We start from the raw sequence: 19,779 nt of genomic DNA, 5'->3' as shown, positions 1-19,779 counted from the left end.
CTCCAACATAGCGGCGCTCAGCCGGGGGCTCGTGAGTATCCCCACTCCCGCCCGGCGCCTCTCACCCTGGGCAACTCCAGAAAAGGACAAAGTCCAACCCTTCTCCAGGAGCTTGGTTCCAGAGCCCACGCTGTGCGTGGAGGTGAGCCCAACTATATCTAGCTGGTACCGCTCCACCTCCTGCACCAGCTCCGGCTCTTTCCCCGCTAGCGAGGTGACGTTCCACGTCCCTAGAGCTAGTCTATGCTGCCGGCGATCGGCTCGCCCAGGCCTCCTGCCTGGCCCGCCGCCCGGTCTGCATAGTACCCGACCCCGATAATTCTCCCCGCGGGTGGTGGGTCCACGGGGTGACTGCTGCTCCATGTTGTTTCTTCGGGCTGAGCCCGACCGGGCCCCATGGGCGAAAGCCCGGCCACCAGACGCTCGCCGACGAGCTCCCCTCCTGGGTCTGGCTCCGGGAGGGTGCCCCGGTTTCCCTTGTCCGGGCGAGGTAGCTTTAGTCCGTGGGCTGCAATTCATCAGGTTTTTTGAACCGCTCTTAGTCTGGGCTCTCCCCCGAGACCTGTTTGCCTTGGGAGACCCTACCAGGGGCTGACGCCCCGGACAACATAGCTCCCAGGATCACTGAGCCACTCAAACTCCTCCACCACGTTAAGGTGGCGATTCATTGGAGGAGATACACATATAATTGTAGATATAATATGTTTATAAATGTGTTTTATATATACTTATATATGTATATAGATGCACATATAATTGTATATATTGTATGTGTATAAATATGTATTATATATATATATATATATATATATATATATATATACTTATATAGACACACATATAATTTTAGACATATGTTTATAAATGTGCAGAGTGCTGACGGCCCGGTGCTGCGGGGCTCACGGTCCGCGAGCAGGCCCTCAACCCGTCAGCGTATCTTTTTAAGTCGGCCGATTCTTGAGAAAGCGACCACAGATTTGATGCTTAAACCACTAACTTCTCGCCTGAAAACATCCTAAAATTACATTTTGTGACTCAACAACGGTAGTATTCAGAGAACGTCAACTTTCAGTTATGAGTTTTCTCATCCACCATTGTTCCCCGTTTGCTGGTCCGAAATGCATTCTGGGATATTGGCTCTCTCAAGTACGCTCAAGTCTGCTCTGATGCATCCTGGGTAAAATGGGCGGATCAAGTCACATCCGGGCATTTTCACCGTGCTTGGCGAGAAGCGGACTTTTGAATTGGAACAGTACTTGGGCCGCGACTGATGACGTTTCACGAGAACAGAGAAGAACGCTGATTGAGAAACGTCAGTGTAGTATTTCTACAAGTTAGCATGTCGAAAAAAAGAAAGTCATAGTATATGTTGAAAAAAAAGTATAAAAAAAGTCATAGTGTGTCAAAAGAAAAAAAGTATTAAAAAAGTCATAGTATGTTATTACTACAAAAGTCATAGTTTACTATAGTATGTCGGTAGTGGTGGTGTACTAGTACCAGCAGTAGTATTTGTGGTGGTGTACTAGTACCAGCAGTAGTGTGTGTGGTGGTGTACTAGTACCAGCAGTAGTATTCGTGGTGGTGTACTAGTACCAGCAGTAGTATTCGTGGTGGTGTACTTGTACCAGCAGTAGTATGTGTGGTGGTGTACTAGTACCAGCAGTAGTATTCGTGGTGGTGTACTAGTACCAGCAGTAGTATTCGTGGTGGTGTACTAGTACCAGCAGTAGTATTCGTGGTGGTGTACTAGTACCAGCAGTAGTGTGTGTGGTGTGTTCAGGGACACTAGGATGAATCAGAACAAGAGGCGCTGCTGGGATCAGGTGGCATCAGTTTATTGTCATGATGTAAATGAGATAAAAGATGCTGAATGTTCACGTCTCTGAACTCGCTGCTTGTGAACGCAGCTTTGCTTCTTCCATTTAAAACGTTTCACAACATCGTCGCTCTGGAACACAAACGGCTGTTTCTTATCTTTCAAAGATTCATATGATGATATTTATTTATATATTTTGTATTTTTCTGCCACGTGTTGTTCCTCTGGGGCGACGTCACGGCGGCCCTCTGAACGCGGCCCCTGAACGCATCGCGGGAAGCAGGAAGTCGTCCTAGTCGTCCAGGAAGAAGTAGTTCCCGCTCTTCTTCTGTTCCGTGTCCTGAGAAGCAGATCGGTAACTTTATTAGTACGCGTAAGCGTTGACGACGACGACTAGACACGTTGTGTACAGAAGCCGGTACTTTACACACACAACACACAATACACAATACTACACAACACTTCACGTACTTCATGCACATTATACAACACAACACTCTGCATTCAACTGCGGTCCTTTCATCATTGCTGTAATGCAGACGGTCACCAGCAGGGGTCAGTGAAGGGCAACGCATTTACATGGTGTTGACGAACTGTTGAGCCCTTGGAGTATTGTGTACTTGTACCTTGATGGAGTAGTATTTTCTCTGTGTATTTGTACCTTGATGGAGTAGTATTCTGTGTATTTGTACCTTGATGGAGTAGTATTTTCTCTGTGTATTTGTACCTTGATGGAGTAGTATTTTCTCTGTGTATTTGTACCTTGATGGAGTAGTATTTTCTCTGTGTATTTGTACCTTGATGGAGTAGTATTTTCTCTGTGTACTTGTACCTTGATGGAGTAGTATTTTCTCTGTGTATTTGTACCTTGATGGAGTAGTATTTTCTCTGTGTACTTGTACCTTGATGGAGTAGTATTTTCTCTGTGTACTTGTACCTTGATGGAGTAGTATTCTGTGTACTTGTACCTTGATGGAGTATATTCTGTGTACTTGTACCTTGATGGAGTAGTATTCTGTGTACTTGTACCTTGATGGAGTAGTATTCTGTGTACTTGTACCTTGATGGAGTATATTCTGTGTACTTGTACCTTGATGGAGTATATTCTGTGTACTTGTACCTTGATGGAGTAGTATTTTCTGTGTACTTGTACCTTGATGGAGTAGTATTTTCTGTGTACTTGTACCTTGATGGAGTAGTATTCTGTGTACTTGTACCTTGATGGAGTAGTATTCTGTGTACTTGTACCTTGATGGAGTATATTCTGTGTACTTGTACCTTGATGGAGTATATTCTGTGTACTTGTACCTTGATGGAGTAGTATTTTCTGTGTACTTGTACCTTGATGGAGTAGTATTTTCTGTGTACTTGTACCTTGATGGAGTAGTATTTTCTCTGTGTACTTGTACCTTGATGGAGTAGTATTCTGTGTACTTGTACCTTGATGGAGTATATTCTGTGTACTTGTACCTTGATGGAGTAGTATTCTGTGTACTTGTACCTTGATGGAGTAGTATTCTGTGTACTTGTACCTTGATGGAGTATATTCTGTGTACTTGTACCTTGATGGAGTAGTATTTTCTGTGTACTTGTACCTTGATGGAGTAGTATTTTCTGTGTACTTGTACCTTGATGGAGTAGTATTTTCTGTGTACTTGTACCTTGATGGAGTATATTCTGTGTACTTGTACCTTGATGGAGTATATTCTGTGTACTTGTACCTTGATGGAGTATATTCTGTGTACTTGTACCTTGATGGAGTAGTATTTTCTGTGTACTTGTACCTTGATGGAGTAGTATTTTCTGTGTACTTGTACCTTGATGGAGTAGTATTTTCTGTGTACTTGTACCTTGATGGAGTAGTATTTTCTGTGTACTTGTACCTTGATGGAGTATATTCTGTGTACTTGTACCTTGATGGAGTATATTCTGTGTACTTGTACCTTGATGGAGTATATTCTGTGTACTTGTACCTTGATGGAGTATATTCTGTGTACTTGTACCTTGACGGAGTATATTCTGTGTACTTGTACCTTGATGGAGTATATTCTGTGTACTTGTACCTTGATGGAGTATATTCTGTGTACTTGTACCTTGATGGAGTATATTCTGTGTACTTGTACCTTGATGGAGTATATTCTGTGTACTTGTACCTTGATGGAGTATATTCTGTGTACTTGTACCTTGATGGAGTATATTCTGTGTACTTGTACCTTGATGGAGTGGCACTTGTTGATGCGCGGCCTGAAGTTGTTGGGGTCTCTCCTGAACGTGATCTCCAGCAGCGACAGAAACCGGTTCATCCCCGCCAGCAGACCCTGAGGCCTGACACACACACACACACACACACACACACACACACACAGAGATAAATAACATGTATTAAAGCATGTTCTAACGCTCTAACACGCGTGTTCCTCACGTGTTGGCCGCGGTCGTCTTGGAGGGAATGCCGTCGAACACGATGACTCTGTCGGCCAGGTAGGTGGCCATGATGAAGTCGTGCTCCACCACGAAGGCCGTCTTCTTGGCGTGGAGGATGTACCTGCACACACACACACACACACACACACACAGTGAGGAGGCCGAGGAGGAGGAGGGGCCAGCAGAGAGGAGGAGGAGGAGGAGGGGTCGTGACCTCTTGATGACCCTGGCGGCCATCAGGCGCTGCTCAGAGTCCAGGTAGGCTGACGGCTCGTCGATCAGGTAAACGTCGGCCGGCTTCCCCAAACACAGCGTGAGGGCGACGCGCTGCAGCTCTCCACCGGACAGGTTCTGCACCTGAGGGGCGGAGTCAGGGGGCGGGGCGGAGTCAGGGGGGGCGGAGTCAGAGCATCTCTAACAGGAAACCACTCTTTAATGTCACGCTTTCAAATACCTGGTGCTTATTGCTAAAATAAGTTTAACGTAAGATGATTTTACTCAATACAATGAGAGCCAGCAGGGGGCAGCAGAGAGCTTAAAGTCAGAATATATTTAGACACTTTGGGCTTAAAAACAATCAAAAATAAACCCAAAGTGTCTCTAAATATATTCTGTGACTTTCCAATAAAACTCTAATATATATAAATATGTTATGAGTATAAATATGTTTAAAGCAGCTGCAACAATAAGATGCTGTGGAGTATTTGTACATAAGTTCATGGTACTTTTACTCCAGTAGAAGCAGTACTTGTACATAGTACTAGTACTCACGTCCTGGTCGATGATGCTCTCGATCTGCATGGGCTTCATGACGTCGGTGATGAACTGAGGGTGAGTGTAGGCGTCTCGGATCTTCTCGTGAAGCAGAGCTCTGACACTGCCCTACACACACACACACACACACACACACACACACACACACACACACACACACACACACACACACACACACTCTTAATAAAGGTACAAAGTGATATACCATAAAACAAGATCATTTCAGATAATTTAGGATAAGATGATATAAGAAAAAAGGATTAAAGATAATTTAAGGGATCAATGGCCATTATAAAGAAAAGGGAACACTACAACTTTTCAAATGTGAATATTTTCATGTTTTTTATTATCCCTGTGATAATAAACTAATATTTCAGAGAACACATGAAATACTGAATATTAATATCCATGAGGTGAACTGACCCTGAACTTTGGGCTGATGGTCTGAGGCTTGTAGCTCACACTCAGGATGGGAACGTCACCTGGAGAGAGAGAGAATGAATAAATATATATATATATATATATATATATATATATATATATATATATATATATATATATATATATATATATATATAGAGAGAGATATATATAGAAAGATATAGATAGAGAGAGATAGATACATATAGAGATAGATACATATAGAGATAGATACATATAGAGATAGATACATATAGAGATAGATATATATAGAGATAGATACAGACAGACAGACAGATATATATAGATAGAGATATATAGATATAGAGATATAGATAGAGATGTATAGAGATGTATAGAGATGTATACACAGAGTGACAGACAGACAGACATATATATATATAGATAGAGATGTATAGAGATGTATAGAGATGTATACACAGAGTGACAGACAGCTCACCTCCAGTGTCAGGTTTCAGTCCTCCAGCTAACATCCTGATGAAAGTCGTCTTCCCCGTTCCTAAAGAAACAAACAACGATGAAGAGGAGGCTCATGACTAGTGATGAAGAGGAGGCTCATGATGAAGAGGAGGCTCATGACTAGTGATGAAGAGGAGGCTCATGACTAGTGATGAAGAGGAGGCTCATGATGAAGAGGAGGCTCATGATGAAGAGGAGGCTCATGACTAGTGATTAAGAGGAGGCTCATGATGAAGAGGAGGCTCATGACTAGTGATGAAGAGGAGGCTCATGATGAAGAGGAGGCTCATGATGAAGAGGAGGCTCATGACTAGTGATGAAGAGGAGGCTCATGACTAGTGATGAAGAGGAGGCTCATGACTAGTGACGAAGAGGAGGCTCATGATGAAGAGGAGGCTCATGATGAAGAGGAGGCTCATGATGAAGAGGAGGCTCATGACTAGTGATTAAGAGGAGGCTCATGACTAGTGATGAAGAGGAGGCTCATGACTAGTGACGAAGAGGAGGCTCATGATGAAGAGGAGGCTCATGACTAGTGATTAAGAGGAGGCTCATGACTAGTGATGAAGAGGAGGCTCATGACTAGTGATTAAGAGGAGGCTCATGACTAGTGATGAAGAGGAGGCTCATGACTAGTGACGAAGAGGAGGCTCATGAGGAAGAGGAGGCTCATGACTAGTGACGAAGAGGAGGCTCATGACTAGTGACGAAGAGGAGGCTCATGATGAAGAGGAGGCTCATGACTAGTGATGAAGAGGAGGCTCATGACTAGTGACGAAGAGGAGGCTCATGACTAGTGACGAAGAGGAGGCTCATGATGAAGAGGAGGCTCATGACTAGTGATGAAGAGGAGGCTCATGACTAGTGATGAAGAGGAGGCTCATGGCTAGTGATGAAGAGGAGGCTCATGACTAGTGACGAAGAGGAGGCTCATGACTAGTGATGAAGAGGAGGCTCATGACTAGTGATGAAGAGGAGGCTCATGATGAAGAGGAGGCTCATGACTAGTGATGAAGAGGAGGCTCATGACTAGTGACGAAGAGGAGGCTCATGGCTAGTGACGAAGAGGAGGCTCATGACTAGTGACGAAGAGGAGGCTCATGATGAAGAGGAGGCTCATGACTAGTGATGAAGAGGAGGCTCATGACTAGTGATGAAGAGGAGGCTCATGGCTAGTGATGAAGAGGAGGCTCATGACTAGTGACGAAGAGGAGGCTCATGACTAGTGATGAAGAGGAGGCTCATGACTAGTGACGAAGAGGAGGCTCATGGCTAGTGACGAAGAGGAGGCTCATGACTAGTGACGAAGAGGAGGCTCATGATGAAGAGGAGGCTCATGACTAGTGATGAAGAGGAGGCTCATGACTAGTGATGAAGAGGAGGCTCATGGCTAGTGATGAAGAGGAGGCTCATGACTAGTGACGAAGAGGAGGCTCATGACTAGTGATGAAGAGGAGGCTCATGACTAGTGACGAAGAGGAGGCTCATGGCTAGTGACGAAGAGGAGGCTCATGACTAGTGATGAAGAGGAGGCTCATGACTAGTGATGAAGAGGAGGCTCATGACTAGTGACGAAGAGGAGGTTCATGACTAGTGATGAAGAGGAGGCTCATGACTAGTGATGAAGAGGAGGCTCATGGCTAGTGATGAAGAGGAGGCTCATGACTAGTGATGAAGAGGAGGCTCATGACTAGTGATGAAGAGGAGGCTCATGACTAGTGACGAAGAGGAGGCTCATGACTAGTGACGAAGAGGAGGCTCATGACTAGTGATGAAGAGGAGGCTCATGGCTAGTGACGAAGAGGAGGCTCATGACTAGTGATGAAGAGGAGGCTCATGATGAAGAGGAGGCTCATGATGAAGAGGAGGCTCATGACTAGTGATTAAGAGGAGGCTCATGACTAGTGATGAAGAGGAGGCTCATGACTAGTGACGAAGAGGAGGCTTATGATGAAGAGGAGGCTCATGATGAAGAGGAGGCTCATGATGAAGAGGAGGCTCATGACTAGTGATTAAGAGGAGGCTCATGACTAGTGATGAAGAGGAGGCTCATGACTAGTGACGAAGAGGAGGCTCATGAGGAAGAGGAGGCTCATGACTAGTGACGAAGAGGAGGCTCATGACTAGTGACGAAGAGGAGGCTCATGATGAAGAGGAGGCTCATGACTAGTGATGAAGAGGAGGCTCATGACTAGTGACGAAGAGGAGGCTCATGACTAGTGACGAAGAGGAGGCTCATGATGAAGAGGAGGCTCATGACTAGTGATGAAGAGGAGGCTCATGACTAGTGATGAAGAGGAGGCTCATGGCTAGTGATGAAGAGGAGGCTCATGACTAGTGACGAAGAGGAGGCTCATGACTAGTGATGAAGAGGAGGCTCATGACTAGTGACGAAGAGGAGGCTCATGGCTAGTGACGAAGAGGAGGCTCATGACTAGTGACGAAGAGGAGGCTCATGATGAAGAGGAGGCTCATGACTAGTGACGAAGAGGAGGCTCATGACTAGTGACGAAGAGGAGGCTCATGATGAAGAGGAGGCTCATGACTAGTGATGAAGAGGAGGCTCATGGCTAGTGATGAAGAGGAGGCTCATGACTAGTGACGAAGAGGAGGCTCATGACTAGTGATGAAGAGGAGGCTCATGACTAGTGACGAAGAGGAGGCTCATGGCTAGTGACGAAGAGGAGGCTCATGACTAGTGATGAAGAGGAGGCTCATGACTAGTGATGAAGAGGAGGCTCATGACTAGTGACGAAGAGGAGGTTCATGACTAGTGATGAAGAGGAGGCTCATGACTAGTGATGAAGAGGAGGCTCATGGCTAGTGATGAAGAGGAGGCTCATGACTAGTGATGAAGAGGAGGCTCATGACTAGTGACGAAGAGGAGGCTCATGACTAGTGATGAAGAGGAGGCTCATGGCTAGTGATGAAGAGGAGGCTCATGACTAGTGATGAAGAGGAGGCTCATGACTAGTGATGAAGAGGAGGCTCATGACTAGTGACGAAGAGGAGGCTCATGACTAGTGACGATAATTTATAAAATAAACATGTTTCTCAACTCTGATTATGGATTATTGATCATGGATGGCAGCCTCACCGTTCTCTCCTCTGATTGATAATGGATTATTGATTATGGATTATATATTATTGATGGCAGCCTCACCGTTCTCTCCTCTGATTGATAATGGATTATTGATTATGGATTATATATTATGGATGGCAGCCTCACCTTTCTCTCCTCTGATTGAAAATGGATTATTGATTATGGATTATATATTATTGATGGCAGCCTCACCGTTCTCTCCTCTGATTGATAATGGATTATTGATTATGGATTATATATTATTGATGGCAGCCTCACCGTTCTCTCCTCTGATTGAAAATGGATTATTGATTATGGATTATATATTATTGATGGCAGCCTCACCGTTCTCTCCTCTGATTGATAATGGATTATTGATTATGGATTATATATTATTGATGGCAGCCTCACCGTTCTCTCCTCTGATTGATAATGGATTATTGATTATGGATTATATATTATTGATGGCAGCCTCACCGTTCTCTCCTCTGATTGATAATGGATTATTGATTATGGATTATATATTATTGATGGCAGCCTCACCGTTCTCTCCTCTGATTGATAATGGATTATTGATTATGGATTATATATTATGGATGGCAGCCTCACCTTTCTCTCCTCTGATTGAAAATGGATTATTGATTATGGATTATATATTATTGATGGCAGCCTCACCGTTCTCTCCTCTGATTGATAATGGATTATTGATTATGGATTATATATTATTGATGGCAGCCTCACCGTTCTCTCCTCTGATTGAAAATGGATTATTGATTATGGATTATATATTATTGATGGCAGCCTCACCGTTCTCTCCTCTGATTGATAATGGATTATTGATTATGGATTATATATTATTGATGGCAGCCTCACCGTTCTCTCCTCTGATTGATAATGGATTATTGATTATGGATTATATATTATTGATGGCAGCCTCACCGTTCTCTCCTCTGATTGATAATGGATTATTGATTATGGATTATATATTATTGATGGCAGCCTCACCGTTCTCTCCCAGCATCACCATGATCTCAGAGTCAGAGAACTCTCCGGCTTTGATCTCCAGACTGAACTCTCCCATCGTCTTCGTCATCTCAGGATACTGAACACAGGAAAAGGGGAGGAGTTAACACACTTTAGAGAGGACACTTTCAGATCATTTAAAATTATTTAATAAAAAAACATTAAAATATGCTAATTTGAGTGGAGATATTAAAATAAGGTATTTTCAGATACGGAAAATTAAGATAATTTCAAATAAAGTAATTAAAAGATAAAAATAAAGATAATTGTCTTCATCATTTCTGGATAGTTGAATGAAATAAATAAATAAAACTACCAAAACAAAAGCACTGATTGGATCATATGAATACTGATGAAGAGGAGGAGGAAGAGTGATGGGTTCATATGAATACTGATGAAGAGGAGGAGGAAGAGTGATGGGTTCATATGAATACTGATGAAGAGGAGGAGGAAGAGTGATGGGTTCATATGAATACTGATGAAGAGGAGGAGGAGCAGACCTGGTAGTGCCGCAGCCTCTTCACCTCTTCCTCGTTGGCCGTCTCCGCCACCTTGAAGACCAGAGAGGTTTCTCTGAACCGGAGGTTCTCCGTGGGAACGTACCCGTCCAGGAAGATGTTGATGCCTGAGGACCACAGAGAGGGGAATATTAATAATTCATATATAAAAAATATATATATATAATTCTATATATATATTTTTTTTACTTTTTCATATATATTTAGTTTTATTTATATATTTTGACTGTGTGTGAGTTTACCCTCTCTGACGCTGAAGGGCATGGTCACCACTCCATACGCGCTCGGCACGCCGTACAGACAACAGATGAAGTCAGACAGGTAGTCCAGAACGCTGAGGTCATGCTCCACCACGATGATGTACCTGCACACAGGTATACACACTTTATACACACCTGGGGTCTGACGGGCATGTACATACACACCTTCATAAGTGTGTGTGTGTGTGTGTGTGTGTGTATTAACGCGTGAAGAGGCTCACCTGTCCGGGGTGATGAGTGAGCGGATGGTCATGGCGGCCTTCAGCCTCTGCTTCACGTCCAGGTAGCTGGACGGCTCGTCGAACATGAAGCTGAAGGACAGAAGGTTTAGTTATTGTTGATGAAGATGATGATGATGATGATGATGACGTGGGCTCACATGTCGGCTCTCTGGATGCAGACGACGGCGCAGGCGAAGCGTTGCAGCTCTCCTCCAGACAGGTCCTCCACGTTACGCTCCCGCAGGTGAGTCAGATCTGCCCGGCAACAACAAACAGACAATCACAACACAGACAGATTAACAAGGCTGGCCGTCACTTTTCATGCCATTGATAGAGGAAAAAGTTATGAAATATTGCATTTAAAATATATATATATATATATATATATATATATATATATATATATATATATATATATATATATATAAAAATAAAAGTAAATATTATCACTTTTAAAGCTGACGAACAAACTATATTGTGTCTCTGTGTGTGTGTGTGTGTGTGTGTGTGTGTGTGTGTGTGTGTGTTACCTAGCTGTTTACAGACAATGGTTTGTGTGTCTGTGTCGTCCTTCCTGGTCAGGATGGATCCTACTGACCCCTGCAGGCAGACATGAGCAATTACAACCAGTCCAGATTAAAAACAAGAACCAGAACTCTGGTCCTCTGAGTAGCAGGTTTTGGTCATTGAAAAACTAGCAGGAGTTAAATATTAAAAGATCCAACATGAAACCAGCCCAGTGGCTCCAACTCTTATCCAGAGAAAGTAAAGTCTGCAGGTAAACCAGTGGACAGTACAAGTACACACACAGTACTAGTACACACACAGTACTAGTACACACAGTACTAGTACACACAGTACTAGTACACACACAGTACTAGTACACACAGTACTAGTACACACAGTACTACCAGCAGCCTCTACCTTGACGGTCTTGGGGATCTGGTCCACGTACTGCGGCTTCACGATGGCCCGCAGGTCGTCCTCCAGGATCTTAGTGAAGTAGTTCTGCAGCTCGGAGCCTCTGAAGTACGTCAAGATCTCCTGCCAGTCTGGAGGGTTCTGGAGAGGGAACCAGCAGGCAACACGTCAACAACACGTCAACAACACGTCAACAACACGGGAACCAGCAGGCAACACGTCAACAACACGTCAACAACACGGGAACCAGCAGGCAACACGTCAACAACACGTCAACAACACGTCAACAACACGTCAACCAGCAGGCAACACGTCAACAACACGTCAACAACACGGGAACCAGCAAGCAACACGTCAACAACACGTCAACAACACGGGAACCAGCAGGCAACACGTCAACAACACGTCAACAACACGTCAACCAGCAGGCAACACGTCAACAACACGGGAACCAGCAGGCAACACGTCAACAACACGTCAACAACACGGGAACCAGCAGGCAACACGTCAACAACACGTCAACAACACGTCAACAACACGTCAACCAGCAGGCAACACGTCAACAACACGGGAACCAGCAGGCAACACGTCAACAACACGTCAACCACACGGGAACCAGCAGGCAACACGTCAACAACACGTCAACAACACGGGAACCAGCAGGCAACACGTCAACAACACGGGAACCAGCAGGCAACACGCCAAAAACACGTCAACAACACGGGAACCAGCAGGCAACACGTCAACAACACGTCAACAACACGGGAACCAGCAGGCAACACGTCAACAACACGTCAACAACACGGGAACCAGCAGGCAACACGTCAACAACACGTCAACAACACGGGAACCAGCAGGCAACATGTCAAAAACGTGGGAACCAGCAGGCAACACGCAAACAACACGTCAACAACACGGGAACCAGCAGGCAACACGTCAACAACACAGGAACCAGCAGGCAACACGTCAACAACACGGGAACCAGCAGGCAACACGTCAAAAATGCGGGAACCAGCAGGCAACACGCCAACAACACGGGAACCAGCAGGCAACACGTCAACAACACGGGAACCAGCAGGCAACACGTCAACAACGCGGGAACAACACGGGGACCAGCAGGCAACACGTCAACAACACGGGAACCAGCAGGCAACACGCCAACAACGCGGGAACCAGCAGGCAACACGTCAACAACGCGGGAACCAGCAGGCAACACGCCAACAACACGGGAACCAGCAGGCAACACGTCAACAACACGGGGACCAGCAGGCAACACGCCAACAACGCGGGAACCAGCAGGCAACACGCCAACAACACGGGAACCAGCAGGCAACACGCCAACAACACGGGAACCAGCAGGCAACACGCCAACAACACGGGAACCAGCAGGCAACCCGCCAACAACACGGGAACCAGCAGGCAACACGCCAACAACACGGGAACCAGCAGGCAACACGTCAACAACACGGGAACCAGCAGGCAACACGCCAACAACACGGGAACCAGCAGGCAACACGTCAACAACACGGGAACCAGCAGGCAACACGTCAACAGCGCGTCAACAACACGCCAACATATTCCATGTTGAAATCCAGAGTGAAATAAGAAGCTTTTATTGTTAAAATATCTATAAAAAAGTGAAGTATGTTTAATAGATCGTACCCATCTCCTCCTGAAGCTACACAACTTGCTTGATGGTTATATTTTTTAGGAATAGCTTTATTTAGATTCAAAATAATGAAATCCAAAAAGAACATTTGAAAAGTGTGATTCAAGACATCGAACTGAGATAAACGTAGAAGTCTGGGAGAGTTTCCTCATTGAGCCGTGAACAAAGCGGAGGAGAAAACTAGGATCTCGTCACCACTGGATGGACAACTGGTTATTTTGTTTACTTCTGTTTCCACACAGACTGCATGTGATTCCAGCTTTACATGGAACATGAACGAGGTCTTGGAGGAGGAGAACGTCCTTATTATTACTTCTTTCAGCACAAAAGGCTTTCAGTTGGTGGTCGATGGGAAGAGAAAACGCTCCACCCAAAACGTTATCTCATCGGCGCCGCCTCAAACACCCACACAGCAGCTTAAACACCGCCTCAAACACACACACAGCCTCACAGACCCTCAAACACACACACAGCCACACACACACACACACACACACACACACAGCAGCTTAAACACCGCCTCAAACACACACACAGCCTCAAACACTCAAACACAACTTCAAAGACTCAAACACAGCCTCAAACACAACTTCAAACACTCAAACATAGCCTCAAATACAGCTTCAAACACAGCCTCAAAGACTCACACATTGTCTCAAACACAGCCTCAAACACAACTTCAAACACTCAAACACAGCCTCAAACACACACAGCCTCAAACACTCAAACACAGCCTCAAACATAGCCTCAAAGACTCAAACACAGCCTCAAACACACACAGCCTCACACACTCAAACACAGCCTCACACACTCAAACACAGCCTCAAACACACACAGCCTCACACACTCAAACACAGCCTCAAAGACTCAAACACAGCCTCAAAGACTCAAACACAGCCTCAAACACATAGCCTCAAAGACACAGCCACACAGCCTCACACACAGCCTCACACACAGCCTCACACACAGCCTCACACACTGCCTCAAACACTAAAACACTGCCTCACACACTAAAACACTGCCTCACACACTCAAACACAGCCTCACACACTCAAACACAGCCTCACACACTCAAACACAGCCTCACACACTCAAACACAGCCTCACACACTCAAACACAGCCTCAAACACACAGCCTCAGACACACAGCCTCAGACACACAGCCTCAGACACACAGCCTCAGACACACACAGCCTCACACACTCAAACATAGCCTCAAACACAGCCTCACACACAGCCTCAAACACAGCCTCACACACAGCCTCAAACACTCAAACACAGCCTCACACACTCAAACACAGCCACACACACTTAAACACAGCTTCAAACGCAACCTCAAACACTCAAACACAGCCTCACACACTCAAACACAACCTCAAACATAGCCTCAAAGACTCAAACATAGCCTCAAACACACACAGCCTCAAACACACAGCCTCAAACACATAGCCTCAAACATAGCTTCACACACACAGCCTCAAACACACACAGCCTCAAACACAGCCTCACACACTCAAACACAGCCTCACACACTCAAACACAGCCTCACACACACTCAAACACAGCCTCACACACACTCAAACACAGCCTCACACACACTCAAACACAGCCTCACACACACTCAAACACAGCCTCACACACACTCAAACACAGCCTCACACACTCAAACACAGCCTCACACACTCAAACACAGCCTCACACACTCAAACACAGCCTCACACACTCAAACACAGCCTCACACACTCAAACACAGCCTCAAACATAGCCTCAAAGACTCAAACATAGCCTCAAACACACACAGCCTCAAACACACACAGCCTCACACACTCAAACACAGCCTCAAACACACAGCCTCAAACATAGCTTCACACACACACAGCCTCAAACACACACAGCCTCAAACACAACCTCACACACTCAAACACAGCCTCACACACTCAAACACAGCCTCACACACTCAAACACAGCCTCAAAGACTCAAACACACAGCCTCAAACACACAGCCTCAGACACACAGCCTCAGACACACAGCCTCAGACACACAGCCTCAGACACACACAGCCTCACACACTCAAACATAGCCTCAAACACAGCCTCACACACAGCCTCACAGCCTCAAACACAGCCTCAAACACAGCCTCACACACTCAAACACAGCCACACACACTCAAACACAGCCACACACACTTAAACACAGCTTCAAACGCAACCTCAAACACTCAAACACAGCCTCACACACTCAAACACAGCCTCACACACTCAAACACAACCTCAAACATAGCCTCAAACATAGCCTCAAACACACACAGCCTCAAACACACACAGCCTCAAACACACACAGCCTCAAACACATAGCCTCAAACACACACAGCCTCAAACACAACCTCAAACACAGCCTCACACACTCAAACACAGCCTCACACACACTCAAACACAGCCTCACACACACTCAAACACAGCCTCACACACACTCAAGCACAGCCTCACACACACTCAAGCACAGCCTCACACACTCAAACACAGCTTCAAACACAACCTCAAACACAGCCTCACACACTCAAACACAGCCTCACACACTCAAACACAGCCTCAAACATAGCCTCAAAGACTCAAACATAGCCTCAAACACACACAGCCTCAAACACACACAGCCTCACACACTCAAACACAGCCTCAAACACACAGCCTCAAACATAGCTTCACACACACACAGCCTCAAACACACACAGCCTCAAACACAACCTCACACACTCAAACACAGCCTCACACACTCAAACACAGCCTCACACACTCAAACACAGCCTCAAAGACTCAAACACAGCCTCAAAGACTCAAACACAGCCTCAAACACTCAAACACAGCTTCAAACACTCAAACACAGCCTCAAACACAGCCTCAAAGACTCAAACACACACAAACATAGCCTCACACACTCAAACATAGCCTCACACACTCAAACATAGCCTCAAACATAGCCTCACACACACAAACATAGCCTCACACACTCAAACACAGCCTCACACACTCAAACACAGCCTCACACACTCAAACACAGCCTCACACACTCAAACACAGCTTCAAACACAACCTCAAACACAGCCTCAAACACTCAAACACAGCCTCACACACTCAAACACAGCCTCACACACTCAAACACAGCCTCACACACTCAAACACAGCCTCAAACATAGCCTCACACACTCAAACACAGCCTCAAACACACAGCCTCAAACATAGCTTCACACACACACAGCCTCAAACACACACAGCCTCAAACACAACCTCACACACTCAAACACAGCCTCACACACTCAAACACAGCCTCAAAGACTCAAACACACAGCCTCAAACACACAGCCTCAGACACACAGCCTCAGACACACAGCCTCAGACACACAGCCTCAGACACACACAGCCTCACACACTCAAACATAGCCTCAAACACAGCCTCACACACAGCCTCACAGCCTCAAACACAGCCTCACACACAGCCTCACAGCCTCAAACACAGCCTCAAACACTCAAACACAGCCTCACACACTCAAACACAGCCACACACACTTAAACACAGCTTCAAACGCAACCTCAAACACTCAAACACAGCCTCACACACTCAAACACAGCCTCACACACTCAAACACAACCTCAAACATAGCCTCAAACATAGCCTCAAACACACACAGCCTCAAACACACACAGCCTCAAACACATAGCCTCAAACATAGCTTCACACACACACAGCCTCAAACACACACAGCCTCAAACACAACCTCAAACACAGCCTCACACACTCAAGCACAGCCTCACACACTCAAACACAGCTTCAAACACAACCTCAAACACAGCCTCACACACTCAAACACAGCCTCACACACTCAAACACAGCCTCACACACTCAAACACAGCCTCAAACATAGCCTCAAAGACTCAAACATAGCCTCAAACACACACAGCCTCAAACACACACAGCCTCACACACTCAAACACAGCCTCAAACACACAGCCTCAAACATAGCTTCACACACACACAGCCTCAAACACACACAGCCTCAAACACAACCTCACACACTCAAACACAGCCTCACACACTCAAACACAGCCTCACACACTCAAACACAGCCTCAAAGACTCAAACACAGCTTCAAACACTCAAACACAGCCTCAAACACAGCCTCAAAGACTCAAACACACTCAAACATAGCCTCACACACTCAAACATAGCCTCAAACATAGCCTCACACACACAAACATAGCCTCACACACTCAAACACAGCCTCACACACTCAAACACAGCCACACACACACACACACACACACACACACACACACACACACACACACACAGCTCTCGACTCACATCGAATCGGCCCAGGTTGGGTTTCTGTTTCCCGGCCAGGATCTTCAGGGCCGTGGACTTGCCGATACCGTTGGTCCCCACCAGACCCAGAACCTCTCCAGGCCGAGGGATCGGCAGTCTGCAAACACACACACATTTGATATCGTAACACACACTTAGATGTCTTCCCACGTTAACCCTTCATTAAAGACAGAGCGGTTTGGTTGCACACAGAGAGCAGCGGCGTACCGGTGCAGCTTGAAGGAGTTGGCGCAGTATCTGTGTGTGGTTTCCTTCTCCAGGTTACTCGGCAGGTTGACGATCGACAACGCGCCGAATGGACATTTCTGTCACGGGAAAAAAAGGAAAAGTAATACAATCACTCGTTTGTAAAAAATCCATCGGATGTTTTTCTTCATGAACAAGTGAATAATGTGTTTCCTTCACATCATGAAGACCTGAACGCCTCCTCACCTTGATGCAGATGCCGCAGCCGATGCACAGAGACTCTGAGATCCAGGCGATCTTACTCTGAGGGGTCACCTCGATACACAGCTTGCCTGCACACACACACACACACACACACACACACACACACACACGTTAGTGTTTCTTGTGCAGCACGAAGCCGTCCCTGAGATGAAGATTTTGAGGTGTTGAGCCCCTCGCTCACCCATGCGGACCACCGGGCAGCTCTTCTTGCACTCCTGGCGGCATTTCTTGGGTTTGCATTTGTCGTGGTTGACGATGGCGATCCTGGTGTTCTTATCCGCCATGACGGAGGCGCTACAGCACCTGTGGAGCTGAGGAGGAGAAGAAGAGGGAGGTCACTTCGGGGGGTGATGCAACAGATTGGGGACAGCGTCACTCTGCTGAAGCAACACATTCACTTTGGGACAATGGGACCACCACAGACCTGGTCCACCACAGACCGGGTCCACCACAGACCGGGACCACCACAGACCGGGACCACCACAGACCGGGACCACCACAGACCGGGTCCACCACAGACCTGGACCACCACAGACCTGGTCCTTATGTGGCTTTAACGCAGATCATGTAGTGTTTTTTTTCCACTTCTGGGTCTCAGAAGCGAAGCAGCCTGAAACCAGTCCAGTGAGTCACACCAGACTCCATTTAATAATCTGGCCCTTTATTGTTGCCGTCGCCACTGACGTAGCACGTGACGTACGGCCTTTAAACCGCATCTAACGCACCAGCTACAACATGAGGATGTTATCTTAAAGGTTCTGCAGCGGAACATGAAGATGTTCTCTTAACAGGTTCTGCAACGAACCATGAAGATGTTCTCTAAAGGGTCTCGACGTCCCGGCCAACGGGCGGTGACGCGCACCAAAGTTGGATTTGTCCTTAAATAACCTGCCGATCAGCGAGTCATTCACATGCCGAATCCATTGTTTAATCACAGTGATTGAAATAAAACACATCAACTCGTGACATTCAGTGAGTACATTATCATTTGGGAGCAGAATAACGTTTAATTGGCGAGTTATTGCAACGGGTGTGGAGACGCTAACAGCTAGCTAACGGGTTAGCTTAGCTACGCCACAAGCAATGGAGGCCCCCGCACTTTTTGACAGCTGCTCGTTTTCAAAGCCCCCCGACAAAGAGGAGCACAATCCGGGTCGATAACTTGAGGAACTCACCGCTCTTCCGCTCCCGGTTCGACGCAAAAAAACCGCCGGGAAACACGACCGGTTTTTAGGGTTAAACTTTCTCTCTCTCGCTCTCCACGAAGCAACGTGTTCTATCCCTGGAAGCCGGCTGAGGGGAGGAAAAAAAAGATGGCGGGAGAAGCGACGCGGCTCGAGCGC

At 46.3% G+C, this 19,779-nt stretch overlaps 1 protein-coding gene across 1 annotated transcript; it reads right to left on the bottom strand.

Annotated features, from left to right (window-relative positions):
• Positions 1-1,819: 1,819 nt before the first annotated feature.
• On the bottom strand, positions 1,820-19,720 carry abce1 (ATP-binding cassette, sub-family E (OABP), member 1). Its single transcript, XM_079216054.1, has 19 exons — positions 19,612-19,720; positions 18,618-18,747; positions 18,419-18,504; positions 18,194-18,291; positions 17,966-18,083; positions 11,943-12,080; positions 11,549-11,618; positions 11,177-11,273; positions 11,019-11,108; positions 10,780-10,901; positions 10,520-10,644; positions 10,002-10,098; positions 5,895-5,954; positions 5,438-5,496; positions 5,012-5,122; positions 4,455-4,597; positions 4,239-4,361; positions 4,030-4,141; positions 1,820-2,156 (listed from the first exon to the last, which is right to left on the bottom strand). Exons 2-19 carry the CDS (start codon positions 18,718-18,720, stop codon positions 2,109-2,111), a joined length of 1,800 nt encoding a protein of 599 aa, XP_079072180.1. The 5' UTR covers positions 18,721-18,747; positions 19,612-19,720; the 3' UTR covers positions 1,820-2,108.
• Positions 19,721-19,779: the final 59 nt, after the last annotated feature.

The sequence above is a fragment of the Taurulus bubalis genome (assembly GCF_910589615.1).
Source record: "Taurulus bubalis genome assembly, chromosome: 3".
Lineage (NCBI taxonomy): Eukaryota > Metazoa > Chordata > Actinopteri > Perciformes > Cottidae > Taurulus > Taurulus bubalis.
Note: the sequence above shows the minus strand (reverse complement) of the source record. Positions and strands in the feature narration are given on the sequence as shown.